The sequence below is a fragment of the Aethalodelphis obliquidens genome, unplaced genomic scaffold, assembly GCF_003676395.1.
Source record: "Aethalodelphis obliquidens isolate GAN/ISIS:26980383/991018 unplaced genomic scaffold, ASM367639v1 scaffold84, whole genome shotgun sequence".
Taxonomy (NCBI): domain Eukaryota; kingdom Metazoa; phylum Chordata; class Mammalia; order Artiodactyla; family Delphinidae; genus Aethalodelphis; species Aethalodelphis obliquidens.
The window spans coordinates 845,730-871,207 of NW_020838028.1; the positions used below are offsets into that span (position 1 = coordinate 845,730).

General features: G+C 35.6%; 1 protein-coding gene across 8 annotated transcripts in view; it reads left to right on the plus strand.

Moving 5' to 3' along the window:
• Nucleotides 1-22,069, plus strand: part of SCAF11 (SR-related CTD associated factor 11) — a 73,473-nt gene extending 51,404 nt beyond the window's left edge. For 2 of the 8 annotated variants that reach the window (XM_027093524.1, XM_027093529.1), the window contains 9 exons: nucleotides 8,905-8,963; nucleotides 9,216-9,325; nucleotides 10,535-10,636; nucleotides 12,408-12,517; nucleotides 13,165-15,867; nucleotides 16,936-17,282; nucleotides 18,303-18,521; nucleotides 18,883-19,002; nucleotides 19,283-22,069. In XM_027093524.1, coding sequence (XP_026949325.1) covers nucleotides 8,905-8,963; nucleotides 9,216-9,325; nucleotides 10,535-10,636; nucleotides 12,408-12,517; nucleotides 13,165-15,867; nucleotides 16,936-17,282; nucleotides 18,303-18,521; nucleotides 18,883-19,002; nucleotides 19,283-19,429 — 3,917 coding nt within the window. In that variant the 3' untranslated portion in view covers nucleotides 19,430-22,069. The remainder of the gene's footprint in view (nucleotides 1-8,904; nucleotides 8,964-9,215; nucleotides 9,326-10,534; nucleotides 10,637-12,407; nucleotides 12,518-13,164; nucleotides 15,868-16,935; nucleotides 17,283-18,302; nucleotides 18,522-18,882; nucleotides 19,003-19,282) is intronic. The other 6 variants (XM_027093523.1, XM_027093520.1, XM_027093525.1 and 3 more) reach the window with 5 other exon arrangements.
• Nucleotides 22,070-25,478: the final 3,409 nt, after the last annotated feature.

Consider the following 25,478-nt stretch of genomic DNA (forward strand, 5'->3'; position numbering starts at 1 on the left):
AGATTATATTTGAACAGCAATCTAGAATAAGTAAGGGTTCAAGCCATAAATGTATCTAGAGTGTTGCAGGAGAGGGAAGAGCAAGTGCAAAAGCCTTGAGACAGGAGCAATCATGGTATGTTCAGAGAATAGCATGGAGGTCAGTATGACTAGAACAATTGAATTACGTAGATGGAGGAGGAAGAGTTAAGCCATTGGCTGGGAGGTCATTTAACGTCTCCTAAATGGCAAGCATTTTCAGGGATAGTATGGACTGACATATTATTAAAGGATCTCTGGCTGTGAAGGAGAGAATAGTTCATAGGAGGGCAAGGTCCTCATAGGAGGCCTGAGAGACTAGTTTGGTGGCTGTATTCCAGGCCACAGATTATGGTGGGTTGGGCCAGGAAGATATTAGTGGAAGTGGTGAGAAGTGGCTCAATTCTGTAAATGTTGTATTTCAGAGGTGAAATTAAAAGGATTTGCTGATGGATTGATGTGAGGTAAAGAATTCAAGGGTGAGACTAAAGTCCTGGCCTGAACAACTGTTAAAATGGAGTTGCCAGTTACTGAGATGGGGAAGGCCAATAGAATGTTTGGGATGGTATAATAAAGATTTCTCTTTTGGACATGTAAGATGCTTACTCTACAACCAAGTAGAGATGCTCTGAAAAAATATGGATGTTTGCATGTCATATGCAAAAGATTTTTTCATCTTTAGATAGTTTTAATGGTAATTGGTTCATGTTGATATGTGAATTAGTGTTTGGTGCTTAAGTCATATTGATGGTTTCTTGCAGTTATCATTTCTTTCCCCACTCTTGAGTTTGGGCAAAAATGTTAATAAAGACCATGATCAGAAATAAGACTGGAAAGGAAGGTTGAGGCTGTCATAGAGAGTTGAGCAATAAAGCTAAAATTTCTGCATATTATCTTACAAGGAGTAATGTTATGCAAAAAGATACCATTAAAGGTTTTTTTTCACTGGATTACAATGTGGTGAAACCGTTTTAGGAAAACTTGGTAAAAGTTACTCCAAAAAGATAGGAAGCTAAATATCTGTTTGAAAAATTCTAGAGCGGTCTCTTTTTTCTCAGGTTGTGTTTCTTTTTTGTCTTTATGACTCATTTAGTATACTTGATCAATTCTGAGAACCCTTTTTTCCCCCATTGTAACATCTCTGAAGTAGGATTCTATCTTATCATTTGTCTCGTATGATCACTGTTGACCAAGCAGCTGCATAGTTGTCCCTGCCTGTGATTGTATGAACATACAAAGTGCTGTCATTAAATCTGGAGAATAGATAGCAGAAACTTGGGAGAAGATCCATAGATAATCCTGGAATTTTCTTAACCCCTAGACCTCTAACTGAGAGAGAATTGAGGGAAATTCATCAGACACATGCACAGCATTCCCGAGAAAGTCATAAGTTGGCTAATTCTATTAAGTACATACTTAACTGCAAAGGCCAGTATAAGAGGCCAGCACCAATGATTTAGTTCTTGTATGGATTTCCTGAAGAATCACCACTGTTCTTTATTTTTCTTCCAGCTTTATTGAGATAATAATTGATATATACAGCACTGTGTAAGTTTAAGGTATACAGCATAATGTTTTGAGTTACATACATCATGAAATGATTATCACAGTAAGTTTAGTGAACATCATCTCATATAGATACATTAAAGAAATAGAAAAAAATGTTTCCTTGTAATGAGAACTCTCAGGATTTACTCTCTAACAACTTTGACGTATAACATACAATGGTGTTAATTATATTTATCATGTTGTATGTTACATCCCTAGTACTTATTTATCCTATAACTGGAAGTCTGCACCTTTTGACTACCTTCATCAATTCCCCCTCCTCTCAACCTTCATCTCTGGTAACCACAAGTCTGAGCTCTTTTTCTATGAGTTTGTTTGATTGTTTGTTTTTGAAGTATAATTGACCTACAACACTGTGTTAGTTCCTGGTACACACATAATGATTTGATATTTCTGTACATTTCAAAATGATCACTATGATAAATCCATTTACCATCTGTCACCATACAAAGATATTACATAATTTATTGACTGTGTTCTCCACAAATCACCACTGTTCTTGATAGCATAGAGGATGATATCATGTGAAAAATGGTCATCAGCAAACTTGGGTTGAAAAGTAATTCGAAAAAGTTGGATTTTGCATGTAAAGAAGTTTTATGAATGCCTTAACCAATTTATTATGCCTGTATATTCACTTTTATTAGTCAATTAAAAACTGTACCTAGGTCTATATTAGTTTCCTAGGGCTGCTGTAAAAAATTCATTACAAACCTGATGGCCAAAACAGCTTGGTGGTCAAAAACAGCTCTTTCAGTAATTCTGAAATAAAATTTCTAAGTGATGAGAAATCACTGTGACCCAACTCTGATGCAGAGATTGTGTTCTCCAAATAACATTTCCTAATAAAAGAACCAGGCCTCCTTGAAATAAATGACTGTTTACAGGTTTGAGATAGTAAATAAATAAGATGTGCCTAGAATATTTTTTTCTTAACAGAAGGCAAGGAAACTTTCAAAGCAGTGCTAGGATTGTAACAAGTCTCAAGAATCAACTAGATTGGGCTCCCTTTAGGCAAAAATGGAACAATCTGAGCATGAAGAGGATAATAACTTCAGTAACTGTCAAGGACAGTTATTGAAACCTGTCAGATATGTTTAAGTTCATGAGTTCATCATGCTACCTTGTAAGTAAACAAACACAAATTGGTCTATTTTAGAGGATGCTAGGAAGTTAACTCATTTTTAAAACCAATATATGAAAGGAAAGATACAAGCATCTACCTTGCCTTTTGTATATAAACTATACATCAAGGTAATTGAACAGGTAGTAAAGGAAAGTTTATTTATTTTATTTATTTATTTATTTATTTATTTTGCGGTACGAGGGCCTCTCATTTCTGATTAAGAAATCTAACTACTAATTTATAAGACATACAAGAGACAGAGATGCGTGTTAAGTGACAAGGAGATGCAATCAACAAAATGTAGACCATAGACAAATGACCTGGTTTCTTCTGTCAAAAAGTTCCAAGGAGTTTAAAAGTGGGAGAGGGAACCTGTAGATTAAAAGAGACAAAAGAAAGATTCAACTAGTCACAGTTGGATTATTTGGATCCTTATTGTGACATGTTGTAAAAAGAAAGTAAAATATATATATATAAAACTTTAAGGACAGTTGGTGAAAACTGAACTTCAGGTGTTTGGTATTAAGGAGTTATTGGAGGTTTTTTGTTTACTTGTAATAATGGTATTAATGTTATTTTTTCCCCCAAAGAACACTTATATTTTAGAGTTATTTACTGAAATAGTTGTGCATTAAAATGATATGATGTCTAGAATTTGTTTCAAAATGACTTGAGAAGGTAGTAGATAAATTAACAGTGGATGTGAATTAATAATTGTGGAGGCAGGGATATGGGTATAATGGAGTTTCATTATGCTATTTGCTCTATTTTGTGTTTGTTTGAAATTTTCTGTAATTAAAAAAAATGTACTATGAGAATTTAATTGGCCGTTTTCCCCTGATAGTGGTGCATAAAATAATTCAAGTTCTTACAGTTAACTTCAATGAAATAAAGTATATTAGCTTGTTTTGTGGCTTTTTTTTCTAGTAAGATTTTAAGTTGTGAATAGTTGTGTTTTCTGTATGGCATTTTCCAGGGTATCATACAAAGTGGTAATGGTAATTAAGTACTTAGTATTTGATTGTCCTTGGCTGTAGCTACCTGATGATAAAAGGTAACTGATCTATGCCTGTAACAGACAACAAACAAACTTCAGAAAGCTTCAGTAATAAAAAGATGCGTGAAAATAAAAGACAATTTTAGGAAAGTAGTTTTCTCTTGAAGGCAAAGAGACTGAAACAAAGATTAATATAAAAGTAAAATAACTAAATGTTAACAGTTAAATCTGCCCTGTAGGTGTCATTTTTTGTACTTTATGGAATGTTCAAAATTGTTCATAATTATAAATTTTAAAACAATTTTAAAAGGCTGAATATTTTGGCCAAGATCACACAGTTGGAGCAGACAGAATTTGATCCAGTCTTCTGACTCTATGTCTAATGCCTCTTACCACTGCAGAATAATGCTAAAGTATGATATTATTAATATTACTCATCTTAAGCCTCTCACTTTGTGGTTGTCCACAAGCTTTGTAACTCAAATTATCGTCTTTTTCTAATGGCTCGATATAAATAGCAGACTGCTCCCTACTTAGCAGACCAATTAACTTTGTAATTAACTTTATTTTGTGTTTCCTTTCAGAAATGTAATAGAGAACAGGTTTTGTTTTTGTTTTTTTTCAGGCTCAAGTTTATAAGTCATAACTATAGGAATAGAACCTTTAAGGGTTTTAACCTTTAATTTTCACATTGAGATTTCTTAGATATCATTTATTAACAAACTGCCTCATTAGAAGACCAAGAGAATCTGTAAAGTTACTTGTAATTGTCTCAAAGTTTAGAGGCAATAATGAACCTATCATGCAAAAGAGAAGCAACCTTGGACTCTTAAATGTAGGCATTTGATGACTGAGCAAGGAACTAAGATGAAAGTTAAGGTGAAGGTAGAGTTAGTGGGAAGTTGTGCAAATTAAGAACATTTTTATGTATTTACCTAGTTAGACTGAGCAGGAACCATGGTGCCCAAAGGATAATTTAAATTTATTTTTATGAAAGAACTTCTTGAGAAAATATTATCTGTCTTTTTATGATTGCTTGGCTAGATTTCAGAAGCAATGCGGTTTAGTGTCTTTAATTTTTTTCAAGTTTTTCGAAGTTTTTAATTGGGTGCCTGCCAAGTACTTGGCTCTAAGCTCAGAGCCTTTGTTATACTGGTTCGTATTGTAGAAAAAGATGTTGTCATGAAACATCTTTTGGGATATACTGAATTCAAAAGAATGAGATAAGCTTCCGGGTAAGCATAACAGATTGAGCACCTGTTTAATTCTCTTATCCCTCCTAGAACCCTATGGAAATGACCATAAAGGAATGAAAAGAAAATAAAAATTTAAAGCCAGAAAGATAAGAGAACTAGAGAGGAGGGACAGCAGATAAGAAATGTCCATAAAGTAGAAGCTTGAAAATGGTTGTTTGAGGTGAATGGTAAACTGTCTTAGCAGAAAGCTGAAGCCCAAACCTTTCATGGAGAGAGTGGGGTTAAGAATCAAATCAGTTCATGTACCATAGAACCTTAGTCTTGGGTCTGGGGGCCTCTATTATCTCTGAAAGCAGGTATATGCAGTTGTGCTGAAAAACAGAATTGGTTAAATTTTTTTAAAGGAGAAGTATATCCTGCAGATTACTGGCCAGTGTAGGGGAAGGAGTCTATGCAGGCAAAGACTGGAGGCTTACTCTCTAGAATGAGTGGTTGAACTAGATTAAACTGTAGCACACATGGGAGTAGAGGAAACAACAGTAAAGAAAAGGAAGTTAAGTCAGATGTTGAGGCCTCTAGTTCTCTACCCATGATCATTTCCCAAAGCACTTGCAATCTTGCTTGTTCCCAAAGTGGGAGATAGAAGGTATCTTCCAGGATACTGTCTTGCCTAAAGGACTTGGAGATACTGCCATTTGGGTGTGTCTGAATGAAGCAGCCAGATCTGTGCTTGATCACCTTACAGTGAAAGCCATTGAAAGGCACTGACCACCCATCCACATCATCTTCAATCAGTATTTTAGTGTCCCGCAAACAATCAAGGATCACCAGAGATTTGAGGGAACCTCCAATATAATAGAGATCAATAAAGAGACAAAGGAAAGGAACCTGATAGAAACCCAGTGCTGGGAAACAGGGAACTACTTGAAAATTAATATCCTCAGAGATAAGATAAGGGATATTTCATCAGTGAGACAAGAAAAGACTAAAAAAAGAAAACTTTTGGAAATTTAGAATATTATAGTAGAAGTTTAAAATATTGAACGGAAGTGGAAGATGAGCTTAGAAACCTCAGAAAGTGGGACAGAAGTCAAAGAGGTGATAGGGTATTAGTTCATGAGGTTCCAGTACTGAGTACTAAAATTCCAGAAAGAAAAAATAAAAGGGAGAAATTTATCAAGAAAAATACAACAAAAGAAAATTTCCCAGAATAGTAGAGCATGAGTATCCAGATAATTAATACCTAGTAAATGAGGAAAGAACTATACTAAGTGCTTTATAAAATCCTAGAACTCTGCATATAACAATATTTGAAGAGCTTCTAGAGAGAGAAAATAGACCATGTGTAAAAGAATGTTGTCAGCAACAACAGATGGAGCAGTGGAGCACTGCCTTGAAAATTCTGGGGAAAACAATTACTAACCTAGAAAATTCTGTACACTACCAAACCATCAGTCAAGTGTTAGGGCAAAATAAAGACATTCTCAAATACATAAGAGCTCAAAAATTCATTCTCACACATCCTCTCTCATAATTATACTGGAGGATATGTATGTGTCACTTAATGAGAAAGTAAACAAAGGAACAATGTGAGATTCAGAAAATGAGTTCCTAAAAGAAACAGAGAAAGGAGAAAAATAATAAAATGAGTTTTGACCCAGGAAGAAAGGGGATCGTGACAATGATGGAGGATAGTCTCAGAATGACGGTTGAACAGCAGCGTTTAGAGAGTTGTCAGTTCAGATTGGAGCAAGACAAAAGAAGAGTATTTCCAAGAGAGTGGGGAGCAAACTTGATGGATGAATTGATGTATTTGAGTGTATTAAGAGGAGATTTATACTTTTGTTGTAGAGTTAGCTAAGTTAATGATAGATAATATAATTAAAGAAAAAAGAAAACAAAGCAGTCATTATCCCTAGGAGAAGCAAGAAGTTGTGCAAGAAAAGTAATCGTAATTCAGTACATGGTTCAGCCGAGAATGTCTGTATAGTTATAATTATGTAATATTGCTTATGTCCAATGTTGATATATCAAAAGAACATTAGGGTAGAGGAGCAGAAGTCTTTATCTTCTATAGAAAAAAAAAATGGAAAATATCTGAAACCAAAAAAATCAAGGTAGAGTAAGCATGTTATTTAGAAATAAAGAGGTGAAATATGAGAGGAGACAGCTAAAGGATTTGATGAGTGCTTTGGTGGAGCTGAAATCAGGAGTGGGGATTGCTGTAGTTTTTTTTTTTTTTAATAAGTCTAGAAATGCTGTTTGACTTCTTGAAGTATGTACATGCATTAGTTTGATAAAAATTAAATGAAAAGATGTATCACTGCTGTCCAAAGGATAGATTAGTAGAATGAACTTGTGAAATGGTCTCTAGGAAACCACAGTTTAGATAAATCCACCATTGGAGCTGCTCATAATCACCTGAGAATTACCCAGAAATATGTGAAATAGCTTTTGGATGAGATTTTCATACTTAGCATTGGCCAGAAAACTAACAGTTCTTCCCACAGAGAGCATTTCATCTGTGGTGGCTTCTTGACATAGGCTTCCAAGTGAAGGAATGCTGTGTCAGCAGTACGTACTTATTCAGTATTGAGTGAATGAAACCTGAATGAGAACAACTTAGCACCCTTTGGGCGTAAAAAATACTGTGTAGCTACAACACAGCAATTCTCAGTCTAGTTGAAGGAAATTGTTATTTCTAAGAATGTGGCTGGGTACCTATCACACATTTTTATTCCTGGCTTCTTTAACCACTTGAAAAAGTCAGTATCATCTTTTAAATGTACATCAAAGGGTAGGAAAATAAGTTCCTGGAACTCATCCAGCACCCCTCTCCCCAGTATGAAATTTCATTTGTTACAGCAGTTCTGGGTGGGACATGTGTGAAGGATGGATAATGGCATGAAACCATACAGCTGTTATGTAGTAACTTAAAAGGAAATTAGTATGTTATTAAGTAGAGAGTAGACTGTTACCAACTGGACTGACAGAAGAAACCCAAAATACTGACAATCTTGCAGTGGCAGGAAACAGGCCTCCCAGTGAGTCAGGTTGATTTACTTTGAACAAAGTTAGTAGGGCCTTTGTGAGACAAGTTTGGCTGGAGATTGAAAGACCAGTTGTTGATTGTACTGTAAACTTTTCCCAGAGTTCTGAGGAGAGAGCAGTGGCAGTACCAGCAGCAGTTTATTGCAGACAAGTGTATTGATAGGTAGAGATGACTAATAACATAGGTTTGATGATAAAGAAAACCAAGAGCAGTAATCTATAAAGATGTTAACACAATTTTTGTGGTTAGCAGAAACTATTCCTCCTTTATCTTCCTTAACCTGGAAGTATGTATCCATAGAAATAAATTTTCAGATGGGACAGGTAAAACCAAAAAATAAGTCGTAAGCAATACAACCAAAAACGTTGCCATAGCAGAAAGCTGTTTTAATCAACACTTCTACTTTTCCTAATTCTATAAAGTTTGAGGAGGAAGGGGGAGGGTACTTAATTGAAGTTGGTGACTGTGGCCAAATGGTAATTTATGGTTGACAAGGGCTGATGGCCCCAGTTCCCCTGGTCAGCTTCTACTTGAGGTGAGTTAACAGTACCTGTTGTTTAGGTCATAACTTGAAAGGATATATTAAGTGCATTATTGATATTAAATAATTTGACTTCTTTTATATGCTTTTCATTATAGGACGGTTTAAGTTTGCACATGGTGCCAGAAAATATTGATTAGAATTTTAATACTTAATGCTCCAAGCATAGCAATTTTACATGCTTCACTAGTTCTCTGTATTGCGCCCTCTTATATTTTCCTTTTGTCTGTGGCTTAACAAGATAAAATTAGCATTAAAAAAAATTTTATAAATGCAAGTACTACTATTTTAAATACAACTTGTCTACACATTTTAACCTTCTCTTGTCAATATGCCAGTATCAATACTCGTTTAAAACCTTTTAAAATAAAAATTAAGGCAAGATCTTTTTGTGTCTTTGTACAGGAAACTCTAAACACAGTGAAATGGGAGGAAAAGAAAATGCAATAATAAAGACAAATAAGGTTTGTTGAAATAAAGAAAAATATTTTTCTTAGATTAATAACAGTTTATTATTGTTTTGGTACATAACTCTAGTGCCTCATGTATATCAAAATATTTAAATATAACTATTGGGTGGGCCAAAAAGTTCGTTCGGGTTTTTCAGTACGATTTAACAGAAAAACCTAAATGAACTTTTTGGCTAACCCAATATTACCTACCTATTATGGAAAGATTTTGTTTGCTGTAACACCAACCTCTCTTTACTTTTCTAGCCTCAAAGATCAAATCCGTGTACAAATCAGTGCTTCAGAAATTTTTTCTCCAATATCTTCTCTTCTAGTAGTCACACTGGGGAATCTGCTTTTACCAGTACAGCTTACTGGTTAGTATTTTCTGCTTTTAATTTATGCTTTTTATATTTGATATTTTAGTTATTAAAGTTAACTTTTGGTAGAAATTTAAACTTGGCTCAACAAACATTATGAAAGCACCTTGTTTTATGTTTTTGTTTCTTTTGGCAAATAAACAAAGGGAAACCTGTTACTTTGTGACCCTCTGTTATTCAGTGACTGCCTATGCTAGTGGTCTTCCTTTTCCTTAATAATAAATTTAGTTGTTCTACACAAGGTTTTTATGTGACAGAGAAGTAGGCTAGTTGTTAAATGATGAGGGAAGTACCTAATAAAGCAGAACACTTTCAGAGTAGACTCGGTCATCTTTTTTTTTTTTTTTTTTTTTTTTTCTTTTATTTTTTTGCGTGGCCTCTCACTGTTGTGGCCTCTCCTGTTGCGGAGCACAGGCTCCGGTCGCGCAGGCTCAGCGGCCATGGCTCACGGGCCCAGCCGCTCCGCGGCATGTGGGATCTTCCCGGACCAGGGCATGAACCCGTGTCTCCTGCATTGGCAGGCGGACTCTCAACCGCTGCGCCACCAGGGAAGCCCGACTCGGTCATCTTTGAATCCTTTAGTAACTGGCATTATAGATCGTGAGTAGATATTTGTGGAATTTGAAGATTAAGTTGGAGTTTTAAAATCCCATGGAGTTGGTTGAATGAACGAGACAGATTAAGATTGTGATTTAATTTTAGAGGTTGGCAAGTTACCCAAAGAAAACAATTACATCCGAGTAGCCTTTTGAAAAACCGAACTGTACCCATTTTTGGTTACAAAAATAACCATGCCTTCCTTTACTTTCTTCTTTCGTCTTACACTTAGCTTCAGGTGGCAACTATTGCACCTAGAATTCTGGCTGGAACTGCTTGCTGCAACTTTGGTTCATGGGATAGAAGTAGTGTTGCTTTTTTCTCTCAATAATAAGGCTATTCGTCTGAATTGACTTTTTAAAAATTCTGTCAAGATAGAAATTCAAGTGTTATTTTTATGAATCAGATTAGTACAATTTAGATTTATAATATAAAAAATTTAGGAATGAGTTCATTTTGAAAGTTTTTAAATAGAAAAATGTTCTTTTTTTAAAAAATGTGATTTATAATGCTAGGTATAAAAACTTCTGCTATTTATGGTATAACTCAGTTGTTATTCTGGACTTAAATATTTGGAATTCTGATGAGGGTCTAAAATTTATCTTTTAGTACAGAATTTATAGAAGTCAATGAAATCAGTGCGTTGATTAGGCAGAAGAGACAGGAACTGGAATTGTCATGGTTTCCTGATACATTACCTGGAATTGGAAGGTAAAAAAAAAATTGTTTACTAAAGTGTCTGCATGCTAACATGTGCATAAGATATCATTAATAAGGCACAGAGGTATCTTATTCAATGGGTATGTTTCTAAGAAAGTTTTGTTTAATTCAACTTTGGTGTTTCAGTTGCCTAATGAAAAGCCCCTATTTAAAGAACCCCTTGAAAAGTAAAGAATATTTTATTTATTTGTTTAATAAATGTAGATATTTGATTACTTTAACAGGGAGAGCACCCAAATGATAAGATTCATTATTAGTAATAGCATTCAGATCTTCCATCCTTCTTCTATCTTTTCCTCCATTCCAGTCTTCCCTGTGTGCTATTAGCTGAAGCACTGATTTTATCATGACACTTCCCATCTCCACAGTGTTATTCTAAATCACTACTTGATCAAGTCCCTACTTTGCCCTGACATTCATGACTTTCTATAATCTAGCCCTTTCTTTCTTAGTTTTTTCTGAAGCTATTAACACATTCGTAGGTACACGATGTATACTTAAATCAGGTTCCTATGTAAAGACCAAGCTCCTTGCCAGAGTTTTATATTCATTCCTGTAACATACTGTAACTTTTAGATATCACTGTAATACAGTTCTGCGAAGGGCCTTCACCCTCTAGGAATAACAGTGGAACATAAGTAAAATTAGAAAGTCCAGATATGTATAATATGAAACCTTAGAGCTGTTTTCTTTGTACATGTGCAAGTTGCACATTGTTCTTCAAGCTTCTTTCCTCCTACTCCAGAATCTCACCTTCGACTGGGTGAGATAGTCTTTTGTTATGAGACCTGACTGAACAAAATATGAATCAGAGTAGGAAGAAGCTGAGGGTGGATTGGTTGTGAGTGAAGAAACTTTGGCGTCTTAGCAGGTCCATAGAGACCCTGGGAACCTTGAAGAGCCGTCATCCTCAGATTGAGGGATTTTAGAATATAACATAGCAATAGACATCAGGTGGTTTTTTTCCTTTTTAAAAATGTATTTATTTTGATGTTTTTGGCCTTGATATATGCTGTAAAAACATAAAGAAGTCTAATAAAAAATGTGATAAACATCCATAATGTTTATCACATTCAAAATTCAAGTGATGTAGTTTTACTTTCAGTTTTTTTTACTTTTTTTAAATGTATGGACTGATTCCCCTTTGACCTTGATAATTTCTTTAAAGCCTGATTTGATTAACTCGACTAAATTATCTCTTTGGTTGCCTGGAAGTGGAGGGGGCCTGGAGCAAGGGGCATGAAGGAGCTTTCTGGGATGGTGGAAATGTTCTATTTCTTGTTTGGGGTGGAGGTTATACAGGTGTATACATTGGTCAAAAGTCATCATACTGTGAACTTAAAATCTGTGCATTTCATTTGTGTATTTTATTTATCTGCATTTTATTATCCAAATTTATTATTTTTTAGAGTGGTGGGAAGAAAAGGCTAAAAAATTTTTGACAAAGTCTTGCATTAACTTCTTTAAACAAGAAACAACTGTTATGTATTAAGTTGCCTTTGATCTCCCTTTGCTATTAATTTATCAAAAAACATGCTTTTAAAAGGTTTTCTGTTTTGTTTTTGTTTTTTGCAGCCAGTTGGTAACCATCTTTGAACAATGAGTAACCTTGAGCTTACATTTTTAGCTATTTGGCAAAAAATAATTTAAGCACCCTGTATTTTAATGTCGCTAACCTGATTTGGAAAACTAGTACCTTTAAATTGCTGGTTTAATTTTTAAACCATTTAAACAAAAATGTCTTTTTTTTTTGAATTTTCAGAATTAGTTTTATACCCTGGAATATTGAAACAGAAGTGCTTCCTCTCATCTCCTCCTCTGTGTTGCCAAGAACTATTTTTCCAACAAGTACCATATCTTTAGAAAATTTTGGTAAAGTTTTTGAAATTCTTTCTAGTTTAAAAAAAGTTATTAGCCTCTTTCAGTCTCATAAAAAGAATGAGTGTTGATGACTTAGAAAAAGTGTAAAATAAGGTATAGATAGTAAGTCCTAGATATTTCTATAAATATTTGTACAGTGACTTGACTTTAAAATTGTCCCAACTAGAAAATTCCTTTTAAGAAATTACAGCTTCATGACTTTGAGGAACTGATTAGAAGTCTCCTTTCTATTTAGGGCTTCAATGTTCAAACCATAGATCTTTAAAGTAATATCTCCTATTAATTATGAACAAATAGTTTGAGTCTTTACTATTTGTGGATAGCTGTTGTCTCTTGCTTTTGCCTAGTGATTCATTAAGCAAATGGCAGTTATCAGACGAAACATATTTTCTTTTGTTGTTTTCCCTATAAAATTGCCCACATGGATTCAAATCTTGGGATAACTCATTTTAGTAGCACTAAAAAATTGGTATTACTCGGGTGTCAGTAGCTATGCATTTATTTATAATTTGATTCACAAGTATATTTTGTTTCACTCTGTTATAGATGTCTATTTTATGCTAAAATAAGCTTAAGCCAAACTATTATCATTTTTTGAAACATACACTTTTTACTTTTTAAAAAACATGTATTATTAGGTACTTCTTGCAAAGGATATGCATTAGCACATACTCAAGAAGGAGAAGAGAAGAAGCAAACTTCTGGTACCTCAAACACCAGAGGATCAAGACGAAAACCAGCAGCAACAACTCCTACAAGGAGATCTACACGTAACACGAGAGCTGAACCAGTCAGTCAGTCTCAGAGGTCCCCAGTATCAAATAATTCTGGGTGTGATGCCCCAGATAGTAATAATCCATCTGTAAGTGTTTCCTCTTCAGGTGAGTCAGAAAAGCAAACAAGGCAGGCTCCAAAACGGAAGTCTGTAAGAAGAGGAAGAAAACTACCTTTACTGAAGAAGAAACTTCGGAGCTCTGTACCTCCCCCTGAAAAATCATCTTCCAGTGATTCAGTAGATGAAGAAATAGTAGAATCTGACATACCACCTGTGTTAGAGAAAGAACATCAATCAGATGTAGAAAGTAGTAACACTGTGCAGATAAATGTAGAAAATGAGTCTGCTAATGGCTTGAGAAGTTGCGGTGAGCCAGTAGAAGAAAGTGAGGAACATGGTGAGACCCATGATACAGAGGAAAGAGTAGAATCTGTATATTCTGAATCTGGTACCCAAGATCCTCCTGTGCTAGTTGGAGAGGAGGAGGAAATTCAAAAAGTTGAGAATACAGGTATAGAGGCTAATATGTTATGTCTGGAAAGTGAGATTTCTAAGAATACTTCTGAAAAAGGAGGTGACCCATTGGAAAATCAAGACCAAATAGCTTTACCTTCAGAATCAGAAATAAAAGCTGATGGATGTACAGATCATCTTCCAAATGATTTTCTTACATGTTCAGGATCTGAAATCGAAGTACACCAACCTATATCAAGCCTAGGTGAGATCCCTGAGAATGCAGAGTCAGCGGTTAATGAAGACAACTTTATGGGGAGTCCTATAGTAAAAATTATTGATCATAAAGATTCTACAGTAAAAACAGAACATCTTATTGACAGCCCCAAATTAGAATCTTCTGAGGGTGGAATTATACAAACAGTGGACAAAAAATCTATTGAGAGCTCAGAGGTTCATTTGCTTGGGCATGTTGAAAATGAAGATATAGAAATAATTGCAACATGTGATACTTCAGGGAATGAAAATTTCAATAGTATTCAAGACTCTGAAAACAATTTATTAAAAAAAAATCTTAACACCAAATTGGACAAATCTTTCGAAGAAAAGACTGAATCTCTGGTTGAACATCCCAGATCTACAGAATTGCCTAAAACACATGTTTCACTGATTCAGAAGCATTTTAGTGAGGACAATAATGAAATGATACCTATGGAATGTGATTCATTTTGCAGTGACCAGAATGAATCTGAACTCGAACCGTCTGTAAGTGCTGATGCTAAACAATTGAATGAAAATTCTGTGGAGCACAGTTCCCAAAAGAATATGTCATCTTCTGGTCCTTCAAATGAAAAGGTTGAAACTGTGTCTCAGCCATCTGAAATCCCAATAGATACGATAGATAAAGCCAAAAAGCCTCGTACTCGAAGATCTAGATTTCATTCTCCATCTACAACTTGGTCTCCCAACAAAGACACTGCACGAGAAAAGAAGCGGTCTCAGTCTCCATCTCCCAAAAGAGAAACTGGAAAAGAAAGCAGGAAGTCTCGATCACCATCTCCCAAGAAAGAATCTGCAAGAGGACGGAGAAAATCTCGTTCTCAGTCCCCAAAAAAGGACCCACGAGAAAGGAGGAAATCTCAGTCTCGATCTCCAAAAAGAGATAGCACTAGGGAAGGCAAAAGATCTGAATCACTCTCCCCAAAAAGAGACACTTCTAGAGAGAACAGAAGATCTCAGTCAAGACTGAAAGATTCCTCCCCAAGAGAAAAATCCAGGTCCCGGAGCAGAGAAAGAGAAAGTGATAGAGATGGGCCAAAGAGAGATCGAGATAGAGAAAGGAGAACCAGAAGGTGGTCTCGGTCCAGATCTCGTTCTAGGTCACCATCAAGATCTAGAACAAAAAGTAAGAGTTCATCATTTGGTAGAAATGACAGAGTCAGTTATTCTCCTCGATGGAAGGAAAGATGGGCAAACGATGGTTGGAGATGTCCACGAGGAAATGATCGATACAGAAAGAATGACTCAGAGAAACAGAATGAAAATACAAGAAAAGAAAAAAATGACATCAGTCCAGATGCTGATGATTCAGATTCTGCTGACAAACATAGAAACGACTGTCCCAGTTGGGTAACAGAAAAAATAAATTCTGGGCCTGATCCGAGGACCAGAAATCCAGAAAAGTTAAAAGATTCTCATTGGGAAGAAAATAGAAATGAAAATGCAGGGAATTCTTGGAATAAAAACTTTGGTTCAGGTTGGATGTCGAACCGTGGTAGAGGTAACCGTGGCAGAGGCGCTTACAGAGGTGGTTTTGCCTACACAGATCAAAATGAAAACAGGTGGCAAAACCGAAAACCCCTCTCAGGGAATTCAAATAGTTCAGGGAATGAGACTTTCAAGTTTGTGGAACAGCAGCCCTATAAACGGAAAAGTGAGCAAGAGTTCTCATTTGATACACCGGCAGATAGGTCGGGGTGGACATCTGCATCTAGCTGGGCTGTGAGAAAGACTCTGCCAGCAGATGTACAAAACTACTATTCACGACGAGGGAGGAATTCTGCAGGTCCACAGTCTGCATGGATGAGGCAAGAGGAGGAAGCAACTGAACAGGGTAACGTGTTTATTTACCAACACTTTTATTTGAAGAAAGAGATTATAAATTTAATACCTTATTTATATGAGTTGAAATAATCCCTATTTATAGTTTTATGTTAAAGCGAATCCCAGTTATTTACAAGTCACTTTGTATTGTATAATAGATATACACTTCAATATTTATTTTCTTTTTCCACCCCATGCCTGCCCCAAACCTTGCCAAAGACATAAATATTTTAAGTATAATTTGCTACAGTAGAAGAATTTGAGATAGTCCTATGCAGGATTTAAATTCTGTTTCATTTATATCAGATGTGTGCACTTGAAATTTTTTTTTTAACGTTTTATTTGAATTCTATTTATTTATTTATTTATTTATGGCTCTGTTGGGTCTTCGTTTCTGTGCGAGGGCTTTCTCTAGTTGCAGCGAGCAGGGGCCACCCTTCATCGTGGTGCACGGGCCTCTCACTGTCGTGGCCTCTCTTGTTGTGGAGCACAGGCTCCAGATGCGCAGGCTCAGTAGTTGTGGCTCACGGGCCTAGTTGCTCCACGGCATGTGGGATCTTCCCAGACCAGGCCTCGAACCCGTGTTCCCTTCATTGGCAGGCAGATTCTCAACCACTGTGCCACCAGGGAAGCCCTGCACTTGAAATTTTTTTATCGTTTCCCTATAAATAAGTCACTCTGCTAAAGAAAGATTTATCTTTCCTTGACTTTTCTTGGGAACATTGCAAGAAAAACTGTTGCAGATTTTTAAAAAGTGATTAACCTTCTAATTTAGTGATCTTAAATTTTATGTGATTATTTCTTTAACTAAGAAGTTTCTTGAGCTACTGATTCTTTGTGAGTGTTGACCGATGTTATTGTGTGAAGTTATGCTTTAAAATAATTTTAGTTGAATGTTTCCTTTCAGTTAGAAAATCAGCCCACGTTATTTAGGAATGACAGGATTAAACTGAATAATTGGGTATTGGTTTAGGCGTTCTGTTAATTGCTATTTTATTGTAACCAGTGGTTCTTTGTTTCTCTGGCTAAAGAAATTTGTAACATGAATTTTTTTCATAAGCCTTTTTTCTTTTGATAGATTCTAACCTAAAAGACCAAACAAACCAACAAGGTGATGGTTCTCAGCTACCTATAAATATGATGCAACCACAAATGAATGTAATGCAGCAACAAATGAATGCACAACACCAGCCTATGAATATCTTCCCATATCCAGTGGGTGTTCATGCTCCTTTGATGAATCTCCAGCGCAATCCGTTTAACATTCATCCTCAGCTGCCCTTGCATCTGCACACAGGAGTACCTCTCATGCAGGTAGCTGCTCCCACCAGTGTATCTCAGGGACCACCACCACCACCACCCCCTCCCCCTCCATCCCAGCAAGTCAGCTACATTGCTTCACAGCCAGATGGAAAGCAATTGCAGGTATGTTTTCAGCAACTCAAGTTTAATCAACATAGCCATTGTAAACATTTAGCTGTTAGGGACAGATGTTCAAGAAAGGGCTTCCTGGCTGGATATCCATACACAGTGACTTGTTTGGTTAGGTTTATGGTAAACCTTCATAACCCCCTTTTCACTGTCCTTCCCCAAACCTCCCACTCCCAAATGAGAAAATGAACTGAATGCATAGTATCAAATCTGAGCTACATAGAGGCTGTTGCTGATACCCAAACAGGTTTCTTGGTCAGGTTAAAAGGACCAAATTATGCGCCAAACTAGAATCAAGTGGTGGACACTTTCCCTGATTTATTGGACTTTCAGGGGGTGGGAACTTGTTGTGATTGGGTACTGTGATAAACCTTGTACTGTATTGTTCAAACACCAGATAAAGCTGTTCATGGTCCATTACCCTCTGTGTTTCATTTTCATGAATTTACCATGTGAAAAAAGTGCCTCTGAGGCACTTCTTAAATATAGAAAAATTTCAATAATAATCTGTAAACATTGTGTTGATTATAGTTTCATGTCTACATCTCAGAAATTCTAGAATCCTGACAGCAAGAGTTGGAAGAGCAGGGGAGTGGGAATTTGGGATCTTGTATCTTTTTCTGCTGTCAACTTACTGCAAGTCATTTGACTTCACTGTCTCACTTTCCTCCATCTTTGAAGGGGGGGCATCTACTCTCAAGAGCCTTGTAGGAAAGATACTGTTATTAATGCTGCTCTGCTTCTTGTTGGTTTTAGTGTTGCTGTCAGAACATTACAATACATATATATTTTTTAAAAGTCATCATGAAATATTTAAATGGGGCTCTGTTGAAGAATGTTACTCATTTTTCTTCAGAGTCCTTTAGATATAAATGACCTGAAATATGCATTTCCCTTAAGTACTTAGGTATTGGATTGCTTTGATTTTTTTTTTGATGTTATTTCTAATAGGTGACTAAAAGACTTCTATTGAGTACAAGTAATTCATTAACTGATGATAACTCTTTAAAACAGGGTATTCCTAGTGCTTCTCATGTAAGTAATAACATGAGTACACCAGTCTTGCCTGCTCCGACAGCAGCCCCAGGAAATGTGGGAACAGTTCAGGGACCAAGTTCTGGTAATACTTCGTCATCAAGTCACAGCAGAGCTTCTAATGCTGCTGTAAAATTGGCAGAAAGCAAAGTAAGTGTTACAGTGGAAGCCAGCGCAGATAGCTCGAAGACAGACAAGGCAAGTTCAAAGTTGAGAGCAACTTACATGATTCTGTATATGATAAAGATGAAAAAATAACAGCTTTCTATTGTATAAGTGGTGAAGGGAATTTATTGTTGATAGTCTTAAATTCCAATATTATTTAAAGGGTTCTGTCTGAATATGTTGGTGCCAATTGAATTACTGGTAGTATTTCATATTTATTTTTAGAAATGTTTGGTATGTGTTAGTAAATAACTATTTTGTATTTATAACACTAATATTTGAATAGTTCCTTGCAATAATGTAAATGTAAATGTTTCAATTTTATATTTTTAAAGAATTTTTTTTGAAAGTACGTGATTGGGCAAATAATAATTATACATTTTCCTCTTATCAGAAATTGCAAATTCAAGAAAAAGCAGCACAGGAGGTAAAATTGGCCATTAAGCCATTTTATCAAAATAAAGATATCACCAAGGAAGAATATAAAGAGATTGTGCGGAAAGCGGTAGATAAAGTAAGTTATAGCTTTAGTGGAGTTATGTACATATTGTTTTGAACATGCCTGTTTTAATAAAGGAATGCTTAATTAAATTAATTAAAATAGTAAGAGGTAGCTTCTACCATTCTTGTCTGTTTTTTTACCTTTTGAGATAACGAAACATGTACCCAACAGGAGATAATGAAACATTAAAAAATGTCTGGTTATCTCTTTGGCATATTTGTTTTTCATAAAGCTATTTTCCTTTAATCTGTTTAAGTATGAGAAAAATATTCCCCCTTCTTTTTTTTTATAGGTTTGTCATAGTAAGAGTGGAGAAGTAAATTCTACTAAAGTGGCAAATCTGGTTAAAGCCTATGTAGACAAATACAAATATTCACGGAAGGGAAGCCAAAAGAAAACTCTGGAAGAACCTGTGTCTGCTGATAAAAACATAGGCTGAAGTGGGGAGCACTATAAAGGACACTATCAAGATACCTGCAAAGTGCAATTTCAACATGTACCTTTAATGGAAAATCATACGTAACTGTGATGGAAATTTGGTTTTGATAAAATTATTTTTTTTAATGTAGGATATAATGTTTTGCTCTAAATAAATATAGTTCTGCACCGCAACTTCTATATCTTTTCCTCCCTTCCACCCCCCCCCCAAAAAAAAACAAATTCAAGGGAAAGTAAAGGGGTTAAAGGAATGTGCATTTTTACAAGGACTGTGTTATATTGTGGATACTGGAAGAAGATGTACAGCTCTTTGATTTGAACAGTGGAGTGCATAAATGAACTTCTGAGTGCACTGGTTTTGGAAGAGATATATATAGTACATTTATTCTGTCAGGCTAAAAATAAAGTATGATCTTTATGATTTTTCTCTCTAATTATACAAAGATAAATAATGTATTACCATGAAAAATATTTCTAATAACAGAACATACCAATTGCAGGGTTCCTACTGTGTATTTTTAAAGCACACATCTGAGTAAATTGCTTAGATAGAAAACAAATTATCACACGAGTAAAATTCAGTGTTCAAAACTTTAGAACACTGTTCACCTGTTGTATCACCAAATAAAGGTTATGCTGCTTGGTTTTCTTTTGTGCCTTTTTTTCCCCCAGTTGAGATGAAGCAATTTGATTTGCTAGATTTACAACTTCGGCAGTCTAAGCTCTGTTGAATTTAGAAGACCTGTTTGGAGAAAGTGTTGACTTTGTAAAAATTATGTTCTTCCATAACATCTTCTACTTATCAGAGATGGTAAATTGATTGTGCCAATTGGAGAATTGCTTTTAAGTAGTGACCCTCCCTTCCCTGTGGCTACGGTAGAATCATGACATTTGCTTCAGTGGCTTTCAGATTGTTGCTCATCTGACTAAGTACTAATGAAATTCTTCTCGCATTTTAGAAATCTCCAAATGCTTTACAGTGAATAAAGTGTTAATTTGGTGACCATTTGGTGGCCATTAACCATGTTGCAAAATTCTAGATATTAAAACCGGTGTTTTGGAAAAAGAGGAATTAAATAATGGAGTCTTGGTTAGGCTTTCAGGGACTAGAGATTGGTTTTTTTTTTTAGTACTATTTTTATTAAAGGTAAGTTTAAAATGTTCTAGCCTTATTATTTTATTTGGCATCTTGGAAGAAAAAATGGATTATTTCCATGATAAACTGTTTCATTCCAGTAACAGTTTTCAATAGATACCAAATGATTGGAAGGCACTTCAGATAAGATCTTAATGGCACAAAGATGGATCTGTGCCTCAGTGAGACAGACTGACCCTTGTTCTAGCTAAATAGTGAAAGCAATACTCTTTAGGACTGTGCTTTTCTGAAGTAAAGATTATCTGTTTCTCAATTTTATGTGTATAATACTTTCCTGGTGCTAGCTTTGATAGGCGAATTTTGAAATATTGGCCCCAGTAATGATTGTGCTAGTTCATAATCTTTATTAGATTATGAGTATAATCCCCAAAGTGGTAGAAATATTTCCAAGCAGTTTCTGATCTTTATTCTGCATTTCTGGGCATTTGTAATATGGTATTCTACTGATTTATATATATTTTTAATTAAAGTTTGTGTTTAGGTTATGATGGGGAAAGAGTTTTGGAAGTATATTTCTTCTAATAAAATATTAAGACAGTGTTTTAAATATCAATGCACACCTCATTTGTTTCAGTTTTGAACTCTAGAAACAATTGTGTGAATTTTTAATCTATTTTGGGTTAAAGCTGGTTCACATTTAGAAAATTTTGTAGCAAATTGCCTAAATTGATTAATCACACAACATATTTTTCCGACATTTTCTTTCAGTGACATTTGGGAGTTGGATGACAGTTTAAAATTTGCTTTATACCGTTTAGCTTGTGCAAACATGTTTAAAAGTTTTGAAGAAAAATAGGTGGTGTGGTCAAGAGTTAAAAGTCTCGCATCTTTGGTAGCAGTGCTAAGAATTAATTCCACCTTTCTTGAATAACAACAGTGTACTACTCTGTATCTGGTTGGGGTACTGGTTGGCCTGCAATTGAAATAGCTAATGAAGAATATTACTGGACTAGAATCAACTTTGAAATATTTAAGAATGTATTAGAAAGTGCATGCTTTATGTTAAAAAAATACATTGCTTTTTAACATTTCCCATTCTTGCTTTTATCAGAAATTTACATTAATTTTGCATGTGCACAAACTTAAAAACATTTTGTGGGGTTACAGATTCCTCTTGTTATTTATGAAGATTCAGTATTAACTTTTGAAACCTTGGTCTCTTTAACTTCCTAGTCACATTGACTGATGTTTTAGGCTATAGTGACGCCTAGAATTTTGAGACTAAAATTAGTTATTTTAACATTCCAAAATTTTTGATTTTTCTCCTCTGGTAATTATATTTTTCCATTATTTTCCTTTAAATGGCCACAGTGTGTACTGCTTGAACGTTCCATCCAAAAGATGTAGCTTCACGAGCACAGTGCTTGCTCCATGGTCCGTGAGACGTTGTTTGTAGTATGAGGATGGAGTGCTGTCTACTGAAACAATACTCTTATTAAACAGATATGTAGTATGTAATATTTTCTAATAAATTCTTTTGATAAACAAAGTAGTGTCTTTAACATTTTATTATTAAGATTCCTGGGAAATGGTGACTTTCACCACATAAGCTCTTTCCAAACATGTGTTGCAGTATTTCTTGGATTTGTACCAAAGTAGTTAGGCTTAGCATCGCAGTTAACGTAAATGTCCAAGTTGTAAAGCAAGGGGAGTTAGCTGTAAGCATGTATTTTAGTAGCATTTTTTCCTAATTACATATCATTGTAGGAAATTAGAAAAGCTTATTTAGTAAATTAAAAAATCTGTAAAAGAAGGAAGAAACCTAAAAACAAAAGGAGAAAAATAGCCTGTAATCCTACCACTTAAAGGTAACAACTGTTAACACTGATCAAACTGCACGTAACTGTGTTGTAACATCTTTTTCACTTAACGTATTGAGAAGTTTCCATTTTAATAAAAATTCTGCAGCATGACTTTTAATAGCTATAATAGTATTCTGTTACACGGATATACCATTACTTAAAACAGTCCTCCACTATTGGATATTAAGCTATTTTTACTAATATAAATAATAAAATTAGCAAAATATAAATTGTACTAATTAAATGACTGATGTAAACATCTTTATACATAAATTGTACCCGTTTCAGATTATTTTCTGGGAATTGATTCCTGTAAGTAGAATATCTTGATCAGTTTTTATTTCCCCCTAAAATTTAAGATGTAATTATTTACATACACTTGAAGTGTAATTTTTTAAATTGAGTTTAAAACTGAATATATTTAGTTTAAAACTCCATTGTTTTCCTAAGCTGATTTGTCTCTACAAAGAGAACCATCAGAAAGTTATTTTTCCCAAACGCTTCAATGCATTTATAAGATGCTTTTTAAGGCTCCCGGAAAATAGTTTTCACAGATCTTTTTCCCCAGCACATGAATTATATCCTGTAAACGTGTGCATTTCTAGTTCCCTTAATAACTTGAAGGTATAGTCATGTCCATGTTCTATTTTATAGGGGCTATATCCATCTGTTGATGGACATTTTAAGTTATGTACAAGTTTTGGTTACTAGAAACAATGTTTTAACACCCTGTGTGACTTACCTCTGCCAATCTTTTTGTATACAAGGTTACACTGAATTTCAGGATATACACATTTTTCATTTGGATAGATGTTGCCAAGTTGCTCTCTGAACAGTGTCCTAATTTATAGTCCCTCCACAGTGTCTGAGCTTATAGTTTACTCTTAGTTCCAACTTCGATATTGTGACAGCATTTAAGATTGCTCGTTTTTAGGGTCTTAATGAACATTCATTTTATCAAACAGTGCACACCTACTGTGTGTCAGGAATTCTTGGATTCTTCACGTATTACCGGGTTTAATCATACCACAGTTTTCTAAAAGAATGGTACAATAATAGCATATGAAGCTTGTACTATGTGATAGGCATTCTGTCAGACATATTTACCTTATCGATAAAACTAATTCTAGTAATATCTTTGTTCTACTGATGAGAAAATTGAGATGCATAAAGCTTTAACTGAGTTACCTAGTTACACAGCTACTTAGTGATAGAGCCAGGATTCAGACCTAGGATCGGTAGACGCCAAAGTCTGCTTGACTTGGGGTGTTGCGCTCACAGATGTAAACCAACATACCACATGTGGGAGTAATGGCTGAAATAAAAAAGTATAGTGGGAGCACAGAACTGACTTTGCTTGGGGGAATAAGGTGCGAAGAAGGGTGATAAAACCAAAAAACCTTTAAAGGGAGTGACTGCTTTCAAAATCAGGATAGTGGTCACTGATATGGGGGACGGAGGAGGCTGTGACTGAGAGGGGGCAAAGGCCTGGGAAGGAGGGGGACTACCAAGGTCTACTTCTTGACCTGGTCAGTTGTTATATAATAAACTACTCTTTATGCACTTTGTTATATGTGGTGGTATATTTCACAGTAAAAAAATTTGTAAAAAAAATCCAGAGGCCAGCAATTAACTCAAAGCCATTGTTTAGATTTTTGGTAGACAAATCTACCATTCTTCATCCCTTCCCTTCTTTCAATCTAGTCTCAGTGGGAAAAAGAAATCCATGAATTTGGGGAGAAAAAATAATTCCCCACTGAAACAATAATTATGCACCACATAAAACATGCTTCTGTAAGAAATGTGCAAGAGAGTGAAGTGTGCAACACTTAAAAGTGTTTTCTGTATTTATTAGATGGTGGCAGCTTTCAGCTCCCTTTTTTTTTTTCAATGATGAGCATTTTTATGGACTGACCTTTCCCCAAATAAGTTTTTGCTTATTAGTGAGGTTGAGTATTTTTCCTTCTGCTTATTATTTTTTATTTTTGGTTGCATTGGGTCTTTGTTGCTGCACGCGGGCTTCCTCTAGTTGCGGCTAGCGGGGGCTACTCTTCGTTGTGGTCCGAGGGTGGCTTATTGCGGTGGCTTCTGTTGTTGCGGAGCACGGGCTCTAGGTGCGCAGGCTTCAGTAGTTGTGGCACGCAGGCTCAGTAGTTGTGGTTCGCGGCCCCTAGAGCACAGGCTCAGCAGTTGTGGCGCACGGGCTTAGTTGCTCCGCAGCACGTGGCATCTTCCCGGACCAGGGCTCGAACCCGTGTTCCCTGCGTTGGCCGACGGATTCCCAACCACTGCGCCACCAGGGAAGCCCTCAGCTCCCTTTTTGCACTGTTATTTTTTTTTTAACAAATCATGACAATTTCCAAAGCATAACTCAAAAGTTGCCGGTTCCCAGGCAACTGCTCTGCAAGAGTGGATCTGTTTAAAGGGTCAACCTGAAAATTAGGCTAGCATTATCTTTCACACAGTTTAGCTGTAAACAGGGCATAATATCTGATAATTCAAGTCAGTGAATCCTCTCTAAAGCAAAGGCTAAACATTTTCCTCATGACTTTAGGGAAGCTATAATGTATAGTCAAGGGATTCTGGAACCGTCTCAACCAAACGTGGTTCAGCCTTGTGTTTTAATTCCAGACTACACTTTGTGGAGCCCATTAGGTTCTCTTAGTGGCCAAACCATTTCTCTGTTTAGCAACATCTAACTCACTTTGCTCCTCCCTGGAATTCTTCAACAGTTTTATTCCACACATTTTGTTTGTGTGAAAAGTGTTTATAACTTTGATTCTCTTACTAGCAAGCCCTGCACTAGTTAATCTATAATCTCTCTCTTCCTTACCACTATACAGTCTGTCAAATATCTACAGCCCCTTAAAGTCTCTAATTAAAAGACACTTTTTCTCCACAGAGCCCTTCCCACTTTACCTTCCCCCACCCATCAATCCAATGAAGGCTGTCAAATGATGGAACTCCCAAAACATTTCATAATTTTTTTATGGCCCTTGTCCTACCTTTTCTCCTTTATTACTATTTGGTCAAAATGACCCACGTGGTTAACCCTGTAGCTGTGCTCCTGCTTCTTAGCAGCTCGTTTTGGT